Raw genomic sequence first — 20919 nt, 5'->3', positions numbered from 1 at the left:
AATAGCCAGCATTGTCTAATCTCCCTGCAAACCGATCAGGGTGAAAATGTTCAATAAACATACAGTATTGCCTGGAAGTCTACTTCATCACACTGTTTTCAGTGGCCCTTACTCCTAGGGAAAGTGTGCATAGGATTGCAACCTTAGGTTTCATGTAGTGAGGAAGGATGGGCATAGGATTCCTTGCATAGGAGTTTTCTTTGCAGATTTTCACAGAAGGTTCCAGATATGCACACGCACTTTCAATTCAATCTACCTCATAGGTTTGTTATGAATATAAAACCTAGATTGCCTTGAACAGCCTTTGAGGAAAGGTGGGATGTACATGGAATTGAATACAAAATGGAAAGTTTCCATTAGTAAATCTTTACAATATGAAAAGGGGCCTTAGATGTTTAAACTGAAGAGTGCCACCCTAGTTTTTTGAAAGAGATTTTCACCTGCTGTACCTTAATACTAGAGGATATTATGCTTCTGAAAGGCATCCTTACTTTCAGAGGGTTAATATTAATGCATTATGGGATGGTGAAGTTTTAGAAGGCCAGAAGGAGCATGAAGAAAGGCAAGAGGGTTTACTAGTGGCTGTTGAAGTTTCCACTAACTCATTCATTTGTTGGATGACATTAGTCATCAGGGCTGGTCATAGACTGAATTCTGCCCCAGCCAAAGAGTGGCCTTGGCCTCCCCCTTCTGTTTGTTCAGCTTTTGATCACCTTACTTAAGATATCATTTGCAGCAGTGCTTTTTTAAAAAATATATGTTTAGCATACCACTAAACATTTTGTGAATCTAAGTTTGGCCTCATTGAGGGGCAGTATTTCAGTATGAGTAGGAAATGAGAGTACCCATAAACATTTTTTTTTAGAAAAAGGAGCACTGATTTGCAGCCTATTTAGCTTTAATGCACAGTTTGCATATAGGATCTCTATCTTTGGCATATAAGTTGACAAATTCAAACATTAGGATCTGTAAATATGAACTGTATATATATTTTCTTTCAGCTACTGAGCAAATGGTTTGTTTACTTAATGCATTTCTACCCCATCTTACAGGCTGCAGTACCCTTGCAGGAAAACATTGGAGCGCATACAACACCAAAACCACAATAATACTATGAAATACATTTTCAAAAATCAGTAAAAGTTAAAAATTTCCCCAAACAGCAAATTAGCCAGCCACAGACCTCTTGTTACTTTGTATGATTGCCACTCACATCCATTTCTGGAAGTTATATACTCAACAAAATGTAAGGATGATGATGTTGATAACAACAACAACAACAACAACAACAACAACTACTACTACTATTATTATTATTTATATGCCACCCATCTGACTGGGTTGCATATCTGAAAGACTGTCTCCTGCCCTACAGACCCTCTTGGACGTTAAGATTGGAAGGAAGGGCTTTCTTGGTCATTCCACAACCCTCCAGATTTTGGGAGGTTGCAGTGGCCTCGGAGAAGACATTCTCTGTAGTGGTCCATAAGCTGTGGAACTCCCTTCCCACAGAGGTGTCCCTGACACCTTCATTATATCGTTTTTGCTGTACGATGGAGATGTCATCATCATCATCATCATCATCATCATTATAAAACAAGCTGTTCCCTGCTACAAGGACCTTACAGTCTACACAGTAAACATGGCATTTGTCCACCCAAGAAGCCAACAGGACTGCTTGGGTGGAGAAAAATATGTCTTGTATGTATGACCTGGCCCTCAGAAATTGACATTTTTTGACAGTCCCATCGCCTATTTCAGTCATAGGACACAATGTATTGCTCTTCTTTCTTTCAACTGCACAGGAAGAACAAATGGTTTTTAGAAACTGGAAAGTAGAGAGGGGAGAGACAAATAAGGGTGTTGTGAAAAATAGGAGGAGGAAAATTGGAGCATGTTGACCCAGTTCCTTTCTTTCCTTTGCCTTTCATCTGCAGCTGGAGCCGAAGGAGAATATTGTGATGGTATTTTGGTGACATTTGGAGATCGCACACTGTCTTTTCTAACACCTTTCCCCCGCCTTTCTGCTTCTAATCCTCACCCACTGTAAAACCAGGAACTGGGCCAAATCATCACAGTTGCAAATGTACAACCTTTCATGCCTCCGTACTGCTAAGAGATAAAAGTCTTAAGCCGTCAGCAACCCCTCCTCTTCCCCCAATCTGTTGTCATTCCCAGCAGAAGTAAAATAGCATTGATTTAAGTCCAAACAACTGCAAGACATGTCTTTAGAGGGGTCCCTTTGCATATACTGTGCAGGTTTCTAAAAAATATATATAAAAAATCAATAGCATCTGGTGGCAGATGGACAATTATCAGGATTGCAGTAGATGAGGAGGGGAATTTAATCCTTTCCTCTCCTGCTGTGGTCCTTAGAAAAAAATCCTCTTCTGAAGGGATTTACTTTGGGATGAAATCCCCCACAGTTTGGCCCCCATTCAGGCTGTTAATGGGGTCTTCTCATAGTGATTTGAGGTTTTAGAGTAGAGACCAAAAAGGACCTTGGGACAGAACAACAACATTCCTTACTGATGTGTTTTGATCCTTTCTAGATTTCAGATTCTGAAGGGAGAGTGTAAACTGTTCTTTACATGAGATTACTTCAATTCCCTCTCCCCTTTTAAAATCTCATGCTTACTTTCCAGCTTTCTTTCTCTTTATTTCCAAGCAAAGCACTGAAGGACTCTTTTTCTTTTGGCAGGATCATTTTAGGGATTTATGCCTTGTATCTCTTGTTTGTAAGAACCAGAACAATCCGAACCTCAGATAAAGTGAGGGGCAATTGAAGAAAGGGTTTTGCCATGATGATTGGGTTTGTTTGCTTCATCCAGTTCCTTAAAGAAGAAGAAGAAAAGCTATCTTGAAGATACAACAGTAACCTTGAGACTAGTCTCTGTGCACACACTACATCTTGTTTTGTCACGTGTTTTCTGTTAATTAAAAAAGAAAGAAAGTAGAATAGACTTTTTGTTTTTTGTTTTACCCTTATCCTGAAAGTACAGAAATGTTACTTTTTATTCCAGGATCAGAAAACTAACCTTTTTAAAACTACATGTTCATGGAATTATTCCTGTATAATCAACAGGTGCTCAGACCTATGGGGTGATATTCCACTTTAGCCATACTCAGGGAAGAATGGACTTCAGAAACTAAAGTCCATTGATTTCAGTAGATCTTCTCTGAGTTTGGCTTAGTTGGATATCACGTGGGGTGGTTATATTGGCCAATGGCACATGTATTTCAAAGCCAGTTGTGAGGAACAGATGAACAATAAAAATATAAATATGTGATGACATTCTTGTAATCTGTTCAGATATGGTGAAATAGGAATATATATGGCACAAGGAAGGAATGAGGAACCATTGACCCTCCAGATGTTTTTGGATCCCAGTTCCTATTAGCTGCAGTCAGCCTGGGTAGTGGTCAGGAATGATGGAAGTAATAGTCTAGCAAGATCTGGAAGGTCACAAGTTCCCCACTCCTGATGTCAGGGAGTTGAGGCAAACAGGACTTAGTGGGTCTCTGAATAACATCCATGAAATATTGTTTGGTGTGATTTGTATTCTGTTCCTTAGGTTTTAAAAAAGCTATTTCAGATCAAAAAGCTCACTGCTTACCACATGAGAAATATAAAGGCCTCTAAAAAAATTACACTTCTCATATATCAACTTCACTGAGAACATCCTCCTATTCACATTTTATGTAGCAGTAAAGGTAAAGGTAAAGGGACCCCTGACCGTTAGGTCCAGTTGCGGGCGACTCTGGGGTTGTGGTGCTCATCTCACTTTACTGGCTGAGGGAGCCAGAGTACAGCTTTTGGGTCACGTGGCCAGCATGACTAAGCCACTTCTGGCGAACCAGAGCAGCGCACAGAAATGCCATTTACCTTCCTGCCACGGCAGTACCTATTTGTCGTACTTTCAAACTGCTAGGTTGGCAGGAGCTAAAGGATGGGTTAAGAAGAAGAAGATTTGGATAGTCTCAGTGCTGAAATGATCAGCAATTCCCAATGTTTTTACCTTTACTGGCTTAGAAAAATCCCAGGCAATTCTATTCCAGCCTTATCACTTTCCAAAGCAGCTGATACTTTAAAACCTTGCTGTGAGTTGGAGGGTGGGGAAAAAAAGAGTCTTGCTTCACAGTTTATTTTACCTAAACATTATTGCTGTAAAAACAAATAGCCCTGCTTCAGCTGAGGGGGTGACATTTTAAACTTGATTCTTCATATTATTTGCCTTGTAAATTCAGAACCTGAATGTTTGGAGTTCCTCAAATAAGTCTTCGTTCATGATACACTGACCAAATGGGCTCTGAGCTTTTTATTCCTGAAATCTCACTGCAAAAGTGACAAAGGTGGCACAGAAAGAGCATTGTATGACAGAATTCTTTGAATTCATACATAGCATGTGGTCATAAAAGACATTCAAGTTTCGAGAATCAGCACTCAATGTGGAGAAGGAAGTTGCTGACTTCCTGATGCTATGTTGGAGCTTTCATGCAAGCTCTTGTTTCGTTTTTCTATACTGTTTTACTTCGAAGTAAAACTGGTCTGCCAAGGAGTGTGTCTCTATGAAGTGTCAAAGATATGATTCAAGTGCCCTTGGGATGATTCCATGAGAATGGACATCCCTTTTGATTCTTTTGCTTTAGCAGACCAGACTAGGATATATTGTTGTTCTAATATTGTCTTTCTCCATCTTTCCTTTCCTTGCTTTCTCTTTTCTTCCTGGATTGCTCTATTTAGAGAAGAAGCCCAGAGTTGTACCACCGTAAGTGTGCACTTCCAGATATTGAAAATACCGCTGGTTCTAAATAATCATGTTAAAACTTGAAGGTGGCTTCAACCAGATGTGCAGTGACTTTCGTATTTAGCTGGCTGAACTTCTCTTCCCCTCGTGATGAAATGTGAAGATCTCCTTGGAATATGGCAGTGAAGTTCTGCCAACTGAATGCAGAAATGTGCATCCAACTGGTTGCACTTATTTAGAACATGGGGACCCTGTGGCCCATCAGCTGTTGTTGGACTCAGCTCTCATCAGCTCCAGCTGGCACAGCACGGACAGAAGTCAGCAACATCTGGAGGACCATAGGTTCTCTACCCTAATTTAGAATGTCCAAAGCCACTCTTCTGTTACCAACTGTGTGCTATGCCCTCAACGGGGTATAGTGCCACAGTTCCTGTCTGGAGTGGCATGGAATGAAGAAGGAAGAGAAAGAAAGCCAGAGTTAGATAAAGAAACTGTGATGGTGGTGCTGATGGGGTACTTGGGGATTAACTAGTCATGTACAGTGCAAAGTAGTGTGCACTGGTCCAGGAAAACATTTATGGTAAAGACAGACTTTGAGAAGGGATTGAAAGGAGGAGAGGGAGAAGGGTGGAAGGACAGAGAAGGAAGGATATTCCAGGTGTATCGAGGCCTGGAAGAAGGTAAGGAGGACAACACAGGCAAGGGATAAAAAGGGGACATGGAGCAGTGGGAGTTAGAGAGGGATTGTGGTGTTATGTACATTAGTGGCAATGCCATCAATGCATATTAAGAATGTGAGTATTGGGGCTAGGGAATGAGTGGCATGCATTAAAAAAGAAGATGACCTTTGACTGAGATGAAGTCGGTGATTTCTTAAGAGTGGTGGCTGTGGACCAGTGGCCCTTCAGATGTTGTTGAACTTCCATCATTGCCACCCAGGGATGATGGGAGTTGTGGTTCAGCAGTATCAGGAGGGCCACAGGTTCCCTACCCTGGCTTAGATACTAGCTGGTTTATAGTAGCATGTGTTTACATATGGAAAAACTAGTATTTCTCTGTTGCATACAAAGATTGACACAGCAAATCAACTATTCTGTAAAGCAGGAGTGTCCAACATAATGATTAAGGGCTTAATGTAGCCTTTTTGGGATCTCGAATCCAGCCTGCAGCATCTCTGTCATACTTCATCCAAACTGATCCATGAACATCTCTATGGTGCCAGCACTCTTAGTAGACCAAAAAAGTCCAAATATGTCATGATTATTGTATTTATGCTGCAATCTTTAAAGGATAGATATTTTATCAGATCTGAAGGAACAATACTGTATTTTCAACTTACCGGTAACTTATAATTGAAATGCAGTAGATCACTTGCTGTTGAACTCAGGTGGAACTGACATTTTGTAGCCCAGAAATATTTGAGAGTGCTGCCGTTGGACATCTGTTAGGAGGTGAAATTGGTCCGTCAACATTTTTAAGTTTGACATCTCAGCTCTAAGCTGTCATTGTACTTAAGCTTTCCCAATTAGTGTTCATACAACCTTAATTTCAGTTACATTTTCTTCTGAATAGTTCTTTCAAATAGCATACCTCTCCTTGGAATGTTTACCTTTGATGTTTATATGCCTTACTTTCTCTTTCTCCAAAGGCTGACTGCTCCTAAAATCCCAGAGGGGGAGAAAGTAGACTTTGATGTAAGTATTGTTGGCTCCTTTCAACACTATTGACTCCTGTAAATTTTCATTATATTTCAGACAAGAGGGTTAAAAACAGGACCTTTGCCTCAATCCTAAAAACATATTCCTAATCCTGAGAGGAAATTGAGTGTTTGGGGTTTTAATTAATGAAGATGTGGAAGGATCCTTTGAGTGGGAAAACCCAAATAATCCAAATCGTTCCATTGTCACTGTTTGCATCATAGCCATCATTCCATCTTCTTTTTCTTACTCCAGGACATCCAAAAGAAGAGGCAGAACAAAGACTTGATTGAGCTTCAAGCCTTGATTGATAGCCACTTTGAAGCTCGGAAGAAGGAAGAAGAGGAAATCCTAGCCCTTAAAGAAAGAATTGTAAGTCTCACTGGTGTGGTCTCCACAATAATTTATTCTCCAAGAGGACAGTGTACTGCTGCTCAAGAGTCCCACAATTTAGTTTTAATAGAGACACAATACTTAATGGTTACATCCAACTGAGAGTAGAACCATTGAAATTAATTAACATTACTTATTTAAGTCTATTGATTTCAGTGAGGCTAGCCTTGAGTATAACCCAATGAACCATCCCTACTCTGTAACACAAAGGAGTGAATTTTTAAGAACTAACACTTTTTTATCTAAGTATAATTGCACCTTTTTGTTTAGGCGGAAGGGATACCATCCAAATGATCTTCTAATAACATTATTGTTATTTTGAGTGAGGGGGAATTTGATCCTTATGCTATTTTCTCATCTGAAAAAAACAACACATGACATAAAATCCACAATCCAAATGGGCATTGTAGTCTCTACTGTCGTCTGCAGCAGAGGTACTGCTTTATCCTTTGATCAGCTTAAATACAAGTGTTTTAGAAGACATACAACAATTTTACCACACCCCTGTGCCTAATGCAGACCCTAGGTGGAGGGACCTCCTCTAGGGATATTTTGGCTATCTGTATGGGATCACTGTTGAACCAGTTTGGACTGTTTCACTCTGAGGGAAGTTTATTCTGTCAAATGTTGTTCCAGCCAACAGTACATGTTGTTCCAGCCAACAGTACATAAAGAGTCACAATGAAAGATCTAATTGCTTCCTCTTCTTTTGCATGAAATGAACAGGAGAAACGTAGAGCGGAAAGGGCTGAACAGCAAAGAATCCGGGCTGAAAAGGAAAAGGAGCGTCAGGCCAGGCTTGCTGTGAGTTGTTGTTGTTGTTATTGTTGTTGTTGCTTATTGAATCCTATACCCGGAGGTCTCAAGGTGGTTGACAGAATAAAATCAAGATATAAAACCACAAAATAACAACCCAATAACCCCCTCCCCCCAAAACCCCCACATTTTAAAAGGGCATAGAGAGACAGAGCAATCAAGAGACTTCTTCTGGCAGAGTTATTCCAATACTTTTTGCTCCATTCTGCAGTCTACTGCAGCTGGTCTCCTTTTGGCTCCATCCCACAATCTACCATGGCCATTCCCCAAACTCCTTGTTCTGCACTTATGATCCCCAAGCATGATGTTGGCTATTTTCCTCTTGTCCCTTTGTAGGAGGAGAAGGCAAGAAGAGAGGAGGAAGATGCCAAGAGAAGGGCTGAGGATGACATGAAGAAGAAGAAGGCTCTGTCCTCCATGGGTGCCACATACAGCAGCTATTTGGCTAAGGTACAGCCACTGCTTGACTTGAGGGAATTAAAATGTGGCATATGGCACACAAGCGTAACGACACTCATCTGAAAAACCCTCTGGTTAAGTGTTCCCTGTATCTCATGGGTGGGTCTCATCAGTTGCTAGGAATTCTCTAACCACACATTGGCAAGAGCTCTGAAAAGCTCTTCTGCTTTCAAGGGAAGCCAAGGGAGCTTCAGGATCCGCGCAGAGACATTTGGGCTTTGGTTTTCTCCTGTACAAATGCCAGCAACTTAGTTTTGCTTGACATCAGCCCCACTGGGTCCTAAGGCCTTGGCATGGGCCCCAGCACTTGCCCCACAGTGCCCCACAGTGCCAGGGGCTGATACTGGGCCTGCAGCCACTAGTCAAGACCAAAGAGCAAACCAGAACTGGAGGTCAAACCAGGAGGCAGGATCAAGAATCAATCCAGGAGTTAGTCACGAGCAAAGGCCAGAGCTGGAGGCAGAACTGGGCAAGAAGGACACAGGGATTCCTACCTACATGCATCCTGTGATATATTGAAAGTGTTTGGGTTTTTTCCCCCACAGGCCGATCAAAAGAGAGGAAAGAAACAAACTGCAAGAGAGTTGAAGAAGAAGGTCCTGGCAGAGAGGCGCAAACCTCTAAACATTGACCATCTTAGTGAGGACAAGCTGAGGTAAAATGGAGTTGTATGAAATGGAAGGAGTCAAGTGTATTTATCATTCATTCGTTCAGTTTTGATCCTGTCCTTCCTTGCAAAAGAGCTCAGCAAACAACCAAGGACTAAAACAATTCAATTAAATTCAGTTAATATAAAATAAATATTGAAATACATTACGAACATCTAGAAACAGTCACATGCCTGCACAGTCCATAATTGCAAGGTTGTCAAAAGGAAAAGGAACGCTTTTAAATTCCTCCTGAATGCTAATAATGTTCATACAGCTACCAGGGAGGGCATTTTAAGCTTCCGGATTATGGCGAGATCTCCCATGGTGGGGGCAGCCCTGGCGTCAGAACCCAGAAAAGCAAGGGGGCGACCAGGGTTGGTAGCACCTTATTTTTACCCTTTGGCCATGGGTTCCAAAATGGGACTGGCCACCCCGATTGTACACTCCTATTGAAGGTAAAGGCAGGTAAAGGACCCCAGACGGTTAAGTCCACTCAAAGGCAACTATGGGGTGCGGCGCTCATCTCACTTCAGGCCAAGGGAGCTGGCGTTTGTCCACAGACAGCTTTCTGGGCCATGTGGCCAGCATGACTAAACCACTTTTGGCATAACAGAACACCGTGACGGAAGCCAGGGCACATGGAAATGCCATTTACCTTCCCGCCACAGTGGTACATATTTATCTACTTGCACTGGTGTGCTTCGAACTGCTAGGTTGGCAGGAGCTGGGACAGAGCAACAGGAGCTCACCCTGTCACACGGATTCAAACCACCAACCTTCTGATCGGCAAGCCGAAGAGGCTCAGTAATTTAGACCACAGCACCACCCACGCCCTATTATTTTCCTATTGATATAAACACCCTTTAATAACCCGTGCTTGTAGTATTGCTCAAGCATATCATTGTTGTCCTAGTTTTGTTCTTTTAGTTTATGTGAACTACTACAGGTTAATAAGGGACGCGGGTGGCGCTGTGGGTAAAACCTCAGCGCCTAGGACTTGCCGATCGTTAGGTCGGCGGTTTGAATCCCCGTGGCGGGGTGCGCTCCCGTTGCTTGGTCCCAGCGCCTGCCAACCTAGCAGTTCAAAAGCACCCCCGGGTGCAAGTAGATAAATAGGGACCGCTTACTAGCAGGAAGGTAAACGGCGTTTCCGTGTGCTGCGCTGGCTCACCAGATGCAGCTTTGTCACGCTGGCCACGTGACCCGGAAGTGTCTCCGGACAGCGCTGGCCCCCGGCCTCTTAAGTGAGATGGGCGCACAACCCTAGAGTCGGACACGACTGGCCCGTACGGGCAGGGGTACCTACAGGTTAATAAAATCTCAAAAGTGCCATATTTGTATAAACCTTTGCCAACCTGGTGCTCTCTAAATGTTTTGGACTACAACTCCCAACAGCACCAGCTAGTGTGCTGCATAAAACTTTGCCTTATGGCTACTAGTTCTTTGGGATCTGTGTAATCTCACCGTATACAAGTTGTACAAGTGACAATAAAGTATTTCATATTTCATATCTACGGAAGATGTGCTATGGGAACTTTAACTGTTATCCCCTTTCTTCTTCTTCTTCTTCTTCTTCTTCTTCTTCTTCTTCTTCTTCTTCTTCTTCTTCTTGTCCTCCTCCTCCTCCTCCTCCTCCTCCTCAATTCACAGGGAAAAAGCCAAGGAGATGTGGGACTGGTTATATCAGCTGGAAACGGAGAAGTATGAGTATTTAGAGAAGATCAAGAGACAGAAATATGATGTGAGTAGAAAATGAGATCTTGGTTATCATTCTGCTTACGTTCAATGCCTAAGTGGAAAAGGGTTGCAATTCTCCTGGGAGAAGCGTAGTGTGTGGACCTTAAAATACCACTCTGAAGGCTTATCAATGGGATTTACATTTCATTTGACTCTGAAACTATTCGCCCAGAGTGGCTTTTGGTTTTCTAGCAGGAGAAGAGAACTTATGCCTTCATGATGTGCCTGGAAGGAGAGCATGAAAAGTGTTTTTAGCCCAACCCATGAATTTACCTGTCTCCATCATAAAGTGCCTTGAAGAGTAGAATGACTAATTTCATGGTTTTATTTTCCATCACAGAAACCAAGAGAGGTACCCTATTATCTCTATAGGTCTGTCAGCACTTTTCAGCACTGGATTGAAATATCGAGGGGTATTCTAATGCTGAACTCTGTTCTGATGTCACCTGCTTCTTTCACCCATGGATCATGTCACCTCCCTCACTTGTACTCATGTAGACAGAGAAACCAGCAACATGTCTTCTTTTGTCTTCCTAACCCTACATGACACCTGCCATATTTTTTATTTTGAAAAACAAACCCGTGTGTGTGTGAATAATCACACTGGATGGGAACATGGAAATATCCCAAATTTCTCTACGAACTGTGAGCATAGCCCCTGCTCTCCTGCCATGTGATAAAAGAGAAATCACTCTGTATTTGTGCAAAATCTAGTGTGCAAAAAGCTAAAGAACCTGCAGTCCAATCGCACGTTGCCAGGCCTATGCACACTGTACAGGTGGTACCCTCCTTATACATATACGTGAGCTGAAGCCTAGAGAGGACAACTAGTTGTGCTGGGGGAGGACGGAACTTGACCGATGTGCAAAATCTGCCCCATCATGCTTGGACTCTGTTCTTTGATGGTATATAAGAATAAGGTATCTGTTGATGGACTCCCTGTTTAAGCATTTGCCTTGTGCTAGAATGTTAATGCGATCCTTTGCATTTTGCTTACAAGACACGATATAAAGCAGAGGTTTTTAATGTGTTGCTCAGGACTATTTACCTCTTTCTGAGTACATACTGCAAACACCTGGATTTGAGAAGTACCCCAAAGCCAATATAATTATCTCGATCTCTCTTAGATTTTATCACTACGTTGCAGGGTGGAGGCACTGTCCAAGTTGTAAGTACAAAGAGTTTGCCCACATGACAAAAGCAGCAAAAAAAAAAGGCTGTTTTGCGTGCATGAGCCTCCTGCATGCCCAGAGTCCGGGTGCTCCAGGTTCACGCAGGACAAGAGGCTGGCACTCAGTTCCTGGCACAGAGAGCAAGAAGCTGAGCATTGGACATGGCGCTGTTCTTTCCTTCCATTCACTCTCAGAGCAGGTTAAGCGGATGAATACAGGTGCAGGGTCACACATTGCAAAATATAGTGGTTGTGCCTCCGGACCTCTGGATTCAGGCACCTTGTAGGTTGACTGGATGATGGCAGCAAAACAGGGGGACTGGGAATGAAGGATCGGCAGAGAATTATTGAATCCGGTGGTTATCTCAGGCTTCATAGAACGCAACCACAGAAATAGGATGTCAGCCTCTTTCAATAGAATTATTTCTATAGGATCTGAGCTGCAGTCCTCAGATTAATCCATGGGGTGTATTCCATGGGGAGACCGGTGAGAAGCAGTGGCTGGTTAGGGAGATTCTTATAAGTTTGCCCATGTCCTACAGAGAATCCAGAACTGTGACTGTGTGCAGAGCCAGAGAGACAAGTTTAATGCGGGGTGGCCATCCTCGCCTTGCTCTGCTTGGGAGCTTCCCAGTGGCATCTCTCTGGCTCCTGATGGGAACAGCATGTTGGATAGGGTGGAGCTTGATCTTGATCCAGCAAGATAGTTCTTACGACATTTTAATGCTTCAATTAGAAATAGAAAAGGGACAATTGTTTTTAACACAGGAACTAGGTAGGGGGCAGGGGCAGGTAGGCGAGTCTATAATAGAAGGGAAATAAGCAAGGCAGCAGGACAAAATTCATACAAAAGAAAAGAGAAAATTAGCACAAAAGTAAGGAAGAATGGAAAGAAACCATTCTTGTTAGAGCAACAGCAAGCCAAGTTGCTGTTCAGTGCTTGCCTGTAGCTTGCCGATTCTGTTCTTCCCAGGAGATTGAGTGCCATGCCTGCTGTCTTCAGCTTACTGCAGGTTTAGCATTGAAGGTAAGTCTAGGCTGATGAGCAAAGTGAAGTTGGTTCCTTAACAAATACCTGGTTTAAGAGGGCAATCCAAGAGCCATTAGGGAGTTCCACAAGGCAGATTTTGCCTGCAAAGTAAGTATATCCGGTGACCAAGTTTTTCCTTTTCATGTCGTTCCGTTGCTTCTGGTGTTAGAGTCTCTTTGCTTCTGCTTGCCATGGAAATCCAAGATGGTGGACAACAAAATCCAAAATGGTGGACAAGGATGAAACGTGAACTCTTGCATTGGTTTAAAGTGTATTTCAAAGGACAAGAAATAATATTGCTGGGTGACCTATTCAAGGACTCCTGAGAATAATATAAATATGGCTAATGAAGAATTTTAACTATGCTGAATTTGCCAGGGTCTAATAGGACAATTGTCTGGTTTTCTCACCTTATTTCTTAGGGGCCGAGGAACCTATGCCACATGGCAACCAGAGTAACTGGAATTATAGGAAAGGCTCATTAACCAAGCACACAATTAATTATAATTCCCCCTCCCTGACTTCTGTCACAACTCAAAACATAGCACCCCTCCAATAAAAAATGAGACAACCACAGAAATTATCAGAGCCTGGGAGCTGATTTCAAAGGTCTGTGGTTGATGCCTATTTCTGATATTTCCTTCCTTTACCCTTTGGGAGCTCTTACTTTGGCTAACAATGTGGCGCATAGCATCAAGTGGATTACTTGATGACAAGTGGTGCATCTGGTTTGGATGCACAGGACTCAGATTTGTGTGTGTACATTTCTGTGGGACAGCCTCACATGTGGCAGAGGAGCATAATAGCCTTTTTCTGTGCATTGGCTTCTTTCCATGTTGTAGCACAGTAATGTTTGTAGCCAATCATATGTTCCATGATATGTCCCAGCCATTGCCTTTCTTACCATGTGGAAGCAGTTGTGCTGCTGCTGTGGTAACATGAAGGGGATGTCACAGTCTTTGTTATGTAGCAGGTGGCTTCCTACAATTGACATTGGCAGTTTTTATCATTTCATTTATGCATAGGAAAACTTCCATTGCCATAAGCTTATGGGAGCACCTTAGTTTCTCCTCCCTCCTTTTAAAGGTTCTTTTGAGTCCTGCAGGGTGGAGGCTGATGTGGGCTTTGTGCTTCCAATGTGGCAGCTCCCAGGAGAAGCGTCAGAGTTAAGCTGAGCAAACTGAACTGGTTAAACTTCCAGCTTTGGAGTCCGTCCATTTCCAGCTCCTCTTCAACACAGGTCATTCTCTGTGTTCCAAATCAATGTTTGCTAACTGGCTGGTAAATCTCCAGCAATGTTTATGGGCTGGGAAAGAGGCTGCAACTGAGCTGTGAAGATGGGCAGGGGAAAAGGGGATAACATAACGTATACATAGACAGCTCACTTCAGGAACAGCATCATAATGCCTGTATTAAAATAAAAGCTTTCAAACTCTCCAGAGTTCCCAAGAAAGGTCATTTTTGATCTTCCTGCCATGATTTGACTAGCCATAATGTAACCAGGTTCCTTGAAATAAACCTGGATAAACACTTTAACAGCATTTCTTGCTCACTGGGGTGCCGTTATAAACATTTAACAACTTTTCTGGGAAGTTTACTGCCGGTTAGCCATGTCTTTGTCTCTCAGCTTTTCATCCCAAAGGGAAGACTTTAGGATCCCACCCTATCTACATGCAGCAGCCCTGCTGCCAGGTAACAACCACCCACCTTCCCTCCACTATGGGAAGCGAGATCACTTTTAAAAACCTCGTCACGTATGTTGTTTGCAGATCACCACCCTCAGGAACCGGATTGATCAGGCCCAGAAGCAGTGAGTAACCTCCTTGTCTCCCTCTCCCAGCCCAAAGTACAGAAAAATCCGCTCTCAACGCTTGTCAGCGGTCACTTCAGTCTTGCTGCCCTTCTTTTCTGCTGCGAGGGGGATTGGGGAGAGGGGGAGAAGCAGGAATGACAACTTCCACCCCTCTCCCTTCCCTATAGTAAAGATTGGCGAAACTGAAGTGAATCTTACCATGCGAAAGAACCCACCCCTTTTCCCGCAATCTCAGCAAAGCTCACCTGGGGCTGTGCTGCAGTTCCTTTGTGCTTTCTGATATTGCAAGGAACAGGATGTAATAACACTAATCTCATCCACGTTTGCCGGTACCACATGGACACCATGGGCCACTAATGGGTTCTTTTGAACTGGTCACCTGACCCTTTAAAAATTCCCCTTCCTCCTACCTAATTCAAATCCCTTCCTGCTTGTTTTGTTCAGTGTCTTCTTTGTTGCATGTGTCCACTAAGAAACCGAATGCATCAGAGATGAAGGCCACTGGGAGGGGAAGTTGTCAAAGATTGGGAATGGGTAGTTGGGGGAAGAGAGGAAGAAAGGAGTAACTCTGTGCTTGCTTGTTCTTCATACATAAGTCTATATTGGAACACAGGATGAAGATAGGAAGCGGCCTTACATAGATTCAGGCCATTGATCCATTAAGCTCAGTATACACTGAGGAAAGGAAAATAGCCAAAACGGCATGTCTCCTTATGCAGAATGGAATTAAGTACAGATTTTAGTTTGTCTGAAGTCAATCTGTGTCATTCCAAATGATAAAAAAACAAGTATTAAGTGCTGGTGCCACATGCCTCATGCTGAAGCATCTCATATTAATGAATAAACAATGTCAATTTCAGACAAGATAATAAAAGTATCAGCAGCATATTCCATTTGAGCGGACTTGTGGTCCAGATTTCAAAGATGAATTGAACTTTAAAATAATTTGCTTTGGAAGGTGTGGCATTCTAAAGTAAGAAGTGGCTCTTTATTGTTAAATCAGAACACTTTTTTAAAAAAATAAAAGGAATATTTGAAAACTCTGAAGCAAAGTGCTCAGGGCTTCATGCTGTATTTCAGTATAAATTGGGACCCAGTGATAACAATGGCAACAGAACAGCCATTGAGATGGATCCAGAAGTTCTTGAGCTGGTCTGAAGCTTTTGCAAAGCAGCACTCCTAACAAGACCTGCTGCAACAATGCAGTGCCATCATCCTCATAAGCCATGTTTGCTATATGGGCAGTGCAGGTGGAGATGTCAGCGATAGGATGCCAGTCTCTATTGTCTGAGAAAGCACTTGGCAGCCCCTTGTCTCTCATGTATAAGGTTTAATTTCAGAATAGAGTGTCCACCTGCATTAACTGACAGGTAAAGTATGCACTCTGTCTTCTCTGTGTGTATATGCATGTATGTCACTGTGGCAGATCCTCCCATAGGTGAACCTACTGCTGAACAAATCCACTGGTCTTGGTAGCAGCCATGTAAGCATTCAAAAGATACTCCTTGTTGCTGTTGCATCTGAATACCTTCCATGGATGAGTCAGTACTGGAGTTTTCCTAAGGAACCTTTATTCCAGGCAGTCCCAGGCTGCTAATCCAGGATAGTTTGCTGGGCAACTTGCAGTACCATCCAGCTATAAATAGTGTGCAAACTGCCTAGTAATTTCAGGAAGGAGCCTTATCAGGATGTGCATGGGGAGGTCAGGAGTAAGCAATGAACAAGCATTGCAAGAGGGATCTGCTGTTGCCACAGTGCGGAGACTCTAACACTAGACTAACTCACTCACCTGGAACTAGACCTAGCTCATGGCAGAAAGGTAAGTGCTGCGCATGTTTTGAGTGCTATTTTATCTGCTTGCAAAATAAAGGAATTTGGAAATCATTTGAACCACCACAGGAGAACTTTGGGACTATCTCCTTGTTTCCTGGATCCTGGGGGGGGGGGGGCTGGAGAGAGAATAGGTGAATAGTTCCAGTAAAGATTAAAGGCATTTGCAATTCTGAAGAAAAAGTGAACAGCCATGGTTCATCAAATAAGTAGTAAGCATGATGCACCGTTTCAATCCATTTCTGCACATTGTTATCATTAATGGTTTAAGTCAAGAATGGGTAACTTCTGCATTCCCGGGGACCACTTTTTTGCGACACAGTGGTCCAGGAGCTGGAAGTGTATTTTACTGTCAGCATTGCCCTGTCATAAGTCCCCTGGCTACATAATAAACCTGGCACTACCTAGCTAAAAGGGCTTTACAGCTGTGGGCTACATGTGCTTAGCAATGTATGAAATCCAGAGAGGTGTAATGCAATTTTCATTTCTGGAAAATCTGAAACTGGGGGCCTGTTGTCACTTTTTTTTACCACATGGGGTGAGGTAAATTTGCTTCTGAGGCCAGCTCATACCCATAGATGGTCAGCTGGCCACTCCTTGTTTCAATGATAAAACGTAACAACCTGGAACTGTGTTTCATGCACTTTAATGCTGATGCACCCAGTTAAAGTGACATCGGATCTGGCCTGTTCTGGTGACGAGAAATGTTGAGCGACTCACCCACCGAAGGGTTGGTAAAGGATGTGTCTGGGACTGGCGCGCTGACGTGTTTTTCTCCTATCTGTATTACAGCAGCAAGAAGGCCGGAGCCAAGGGCAAAGTTGGAGGGCGCTGGAAGTAAAGTTCTGGAAGGTGCCTGCAGGCAGAATCTTCAGCGGTGGCATGGCTAAAGATCGCTGGCCTCCCCTTTCCTCTTTAAACACAAATTCCGTTCCCTCGCCTGAGCAAAACCATAGTTGCAACATCAGCCTGGGTTGCCTACTGCTTATTTCAAGGGCTCCCACATCTTCCAGAGCCAGCGCCCTGGAACGGAGATGACTTCCTGCTGACACCTCCTACGACCTGCTGTGTGTGTCCTTTTATTTTCCCAATCCCAGCCCTACACTGACTGCCCAGTAGATTGCAGTGTATGAATCACTTGCTTTTGTAAATAAAGTGTGACCGATAATGTACTTCAGCCATACACTCCTGACTAGCGTCTTCATTTACTTCCATTCTGTGATTGTCTTAGAATGCAGCCCGCCCCCCTCCTGGGACCAGAATGTTTATTGGCCCAGAGGGTTGGTAGAATTCAGCCACAGACAATGAAATGTGTGCCAATTTACACCCAGCAAAGGCTACAACAGTAGTGGGGAACCTGAGACCTTCCAGATGTTTCTGGACTCCGCAACACTGCCAGGCTCAACAAGTGAGGCTAGGGATGATGGAAGTTGTAGTCGAACATCTGGAGGTATCACGGTATAAGTCATACTTGAATCCTATGCATATTTACTCAGAAGTAACTCCACTGAGTTTACTTAGCTATCCACTATGACTACTCTTCTTAAATCCCTGTTAACTTTGTTTCATTGAGCCTCTAGGACAGAGATGGAGAACCTGTGGCCTTTCAGAGTCCAGCTCCCACCATTTCTAGTCTCCGGACATGCTGGCTTGAGGGCTCACCCACATTTCCATTTTTCCTGTGATTTTAGGCAAGGATCCAAAATGTTTTTCTTTTGTCCAGGAAACTGCACATTTACAGCTGAATTGGAACAAACATCACTCTGCAGAAAACCTGACTGATATCCACCCCCACCCCTCAATTCAGCAGTAAGCAGGGGGTTTTCCTAGGGGAAATGGTGGGCCAAAAGATGGACCTGCCTAGAAATCACGTGACAAGCAGATGTGTGGGTGATCCCCGTGTCTCATGGGAGCTCATGACCAATAAAATCTGAAGGGCCATAGGATCTTCTACCCTTGCTGTAGAAGAAATGGGGAGAGGTATGCTGAGGCTTGCATCTCATGATTTGCTATCCTGTACACTGCTTCCTTCACTTTACCCCCGCAGAACTACTTGCCAATAAAGGAAAGGTAATTATTTGTTTACTAGCAGCCTCATATCTAGTGTAGCTCAGGAATTCTAAGAGACAAGGGCGGAGGGGAACCAGTGAATTTTGAAATCTGTGATTCAAATCAGTGCAATTTTGAAAAGTTCAGTCTGCCATTTTGACTCAAAGTAGTGCCCAGTTGTATCCCAACATAGACGAAAACTGGTCCTTGAAATCTCAAACCATCAGGCAAAAATTTAGAATATCGTAAGGTAAGACGTGTCCAAAGGTATCGCAAACAAACAACATTCCAAAATATAAAGCAGAGGTGGCTGGCTGGAACGATGGAACCACAAAAAACCTCATTCCTTTTTCTTTTTCTTTTTTTTTTTAATAATTTTTATTGGTTTCATTATACAACACCAAACATTAAAACAACAAAAAAGGCAAACAGAACACAAAAAAGTAAAGAGGAAAAAAAGAGAAAAAAACCAAAAGGAAAAACAGTACATAACATAAGATACAAACAAATTAAACTTACAGTAATTAGATAACTAAATCACATAACAATAATTGACTTCCCTTCAACTTGGTTTTGGAATATATTACAATAAATTTACTATCTGCAGTTTCGTTTTCTTAAAACTCTTTACGTCACAAGCGTTATATCGAGCCTACTGTGATTTTTAGGTTTTTTACATCTGTTTCAATATATGTCATAAATTTGTTCCATTCATTATTAAACTTTGTACCATTTTGATTTCTTATCTCATTCCTTTTGAAATCTCATTCCTTTTTCAACACCCTCAGTCACATTCACAGGCAAGAACTACATAACATTGGATTCAGCCAGCAGGACCCCATTGGTGTGCCTTAACTAGCTGTTTTGCACACCTGGAAAATAGGAATTTCCTCCAGGCCGCAGCACCACACAAATGCTGTACAATAAGACGACCACCTGAGACAAGTTGGGCTCTGCACTCTCCTGACCTGCAAGATTTGAATGAAAACCATATGGACAAGTCCTTTTCCAGAATGTGGCCGTAGGGTGAGGGAGCTCTGGCCTTTAAAGTTCAACATGCAAAGCATATTGTCAAGGATCTTTGGGAATGGGCATGAAAATACATTCAGGTTTGGCTCTGCTAAATAAACAAATAAAGGCTGGCCATTCTGCTTGATCATAGCGAGGCATCAAGAGAGCTTTCCCCCCTTCCTAAATAGCTTGGAGACATCACTATTTGCTGAATCCACTGATTTTCCAAATAGCCACAAGAACAGGTTGAGATAGGGGAGTTCTGACTAAAATTCCCCCAAGCTTCACTGCCTTGTGAATAGGAATACACTCAGTTGATTACTTCAGCTGCACAGTGTTCTCTAAACAAACCTGAATGCTAGAAGGTTCAGGACACCTAAGGCAAAGTTCCTCTTCACAGAGCACATAATTAAAATAAGGATCTCATTGCTACAGGAGGCAGGGACCGCCACCAACTTGGGTGGCTTTAAAAGAGGACTTGTCAAACTCACAAAGGACAATGGCTATGAACCATGCTGGAGATGCTCTGCCCGTCTCATGTGCCTATAAGGAACAGGGGAGTCCCACTGACTCTGGCATATTTACAAGCCTCTCCCACCTGTCACCATCTTGGAACCACTTATCATGCAGTATCTCAAGGGGGCTAATAAGGAACCTACGATGTAGGTCAGCACCACTTCTCTCAAATGAACCCCAAAGCGGAGCAATTCCAGCTGCAGATGCACAAAAGGTCAACCTTCACCTCCTTCCTTTCCGTAGCTCTGTCGCCGCGTCAAATGGGTGCAGCGAGCCTTTCTGCCCTGCAGGGGACGATAGAGTGACTTTCTAATTTAAATCCTCCGCGCATAGCAAGAGGGGCTTAATCGGAGGGAGCCCATAGAGATAGAAAATGGACGACGTGACACGCAACGTTCATTTTCGCATTCCAGTTGAATGCAGCCATACGCGAAATACAATATGTAGGATCCCATCCACTTCCAAAGCTCTATGGTGCTATGTGCGGTTTCTTTGAATGAGGAGCGTTCTGTCACTTCACTGAGACTAACAGGGAACGAGAACAAAGATGAGCTGCTCGTATCCGCAGATTTGAATTTCGACGCCCATAAGCAATCGAACTTCGGGTCCCTTCTGAGAAGTGGGCTCTGCTTGCGGAAAATGACAGGAACCCCCCCCCCCCGTATTTTAACGTAACTGAAATGAGGCAGCGGCGCGTCTCTCCCAATAGTTTTTAGCTATCCCAAACGCAATGCAGCTGCATGCGGCTGAGCAATGGTTTGGGGCTGGTAGTGCAGCCCAATACGAAGACTCGTACGTGCCTGCTCCGGGGTAACCCCATGGGAACAGAGTCCAAAGCCGAAAAGGGATCTGAACCAGGCTGCCTTTTGATGCAACCGGAGGGATGTCTGAGCACTGAGGCTGGAAACCCTCGCGCCTGCAGCAGGGGGAGGGGAACAAAGGGGGCTAAAGGATCCAACATTCACCCCAGACAACAGCCATCATCGCCGCTCTATAAGT

General features: G+C 43.3%; 1 protein-coding gene across 15 annotated transcripts in view; it reads left to right on the top strand.

Moving 5' to 3' along the window:
• The window catches only part of TNNT3 (troponin T3, fast skeletal type), a 42083-nt gene extending 24556 nt beyond the window's left edge, over positions 1–17527 (top strand). For 13 of the 15 annotated variants that reach the window (XM_053394035.1, XM_053393996.1, XM_053394015.1 and 10 more), the window contains 9 exons: positions 4745–4769; positions 6397–6442; positions 6701–6817; positions 7565–7642; positions 7991–8104; positions 8659–8768; positions 10414–10504; positions 11628–11668; positions 17137–17527. In XM_053394035.1, the coding sequence (XP_053250010.1) occupies positions 4745–4769; positions 6397–6442; positions 6701–6817; positions 7565–7642; positions 7991–8104; positions 8659–8768; positions 10414–10504; positions 11628–11668; positions 17137–17185 (671 nt within the window). In that variant the 3' untranslated portion in view covers positions 17186–17527. Of the gene's footprint in view, positions 1–1879; positions 1965–4744; positions 4770–6396; positions 6443–6700; positions 6818–7564; positions 7643–7990; positions 8105–8658; positions 8769–10413; positions 10505–11627; positions 11669–14470; positions 14512–17136 lie in introns of those variants that run through there. The other 2 variants (XM_053394062.1, XM_053393962.1) reach the window with 2 other exon arrangements.
• Positions 17528–20919: the final 3392 nt, after the last annotated feature.

Source organism: Podarcis raffonei, chromosome 1 (genome assembly GCF_027172205.1).
Source record: "Podarcis raffonei isolate rPodRaf1 chromosome 1, rPodRaf1.pri, whole genome shotgun sequence".
NCBI lineage: Eukaryota > Metazoa > Chordata > Lepidosauria > Squamata > Lacertidae > Podarcis > Podarcis raffonei.
Note: the sequence above shows the minus strand (reverse complement) of the source record. Positions and strands in the feature narration are given on the sequence as shown.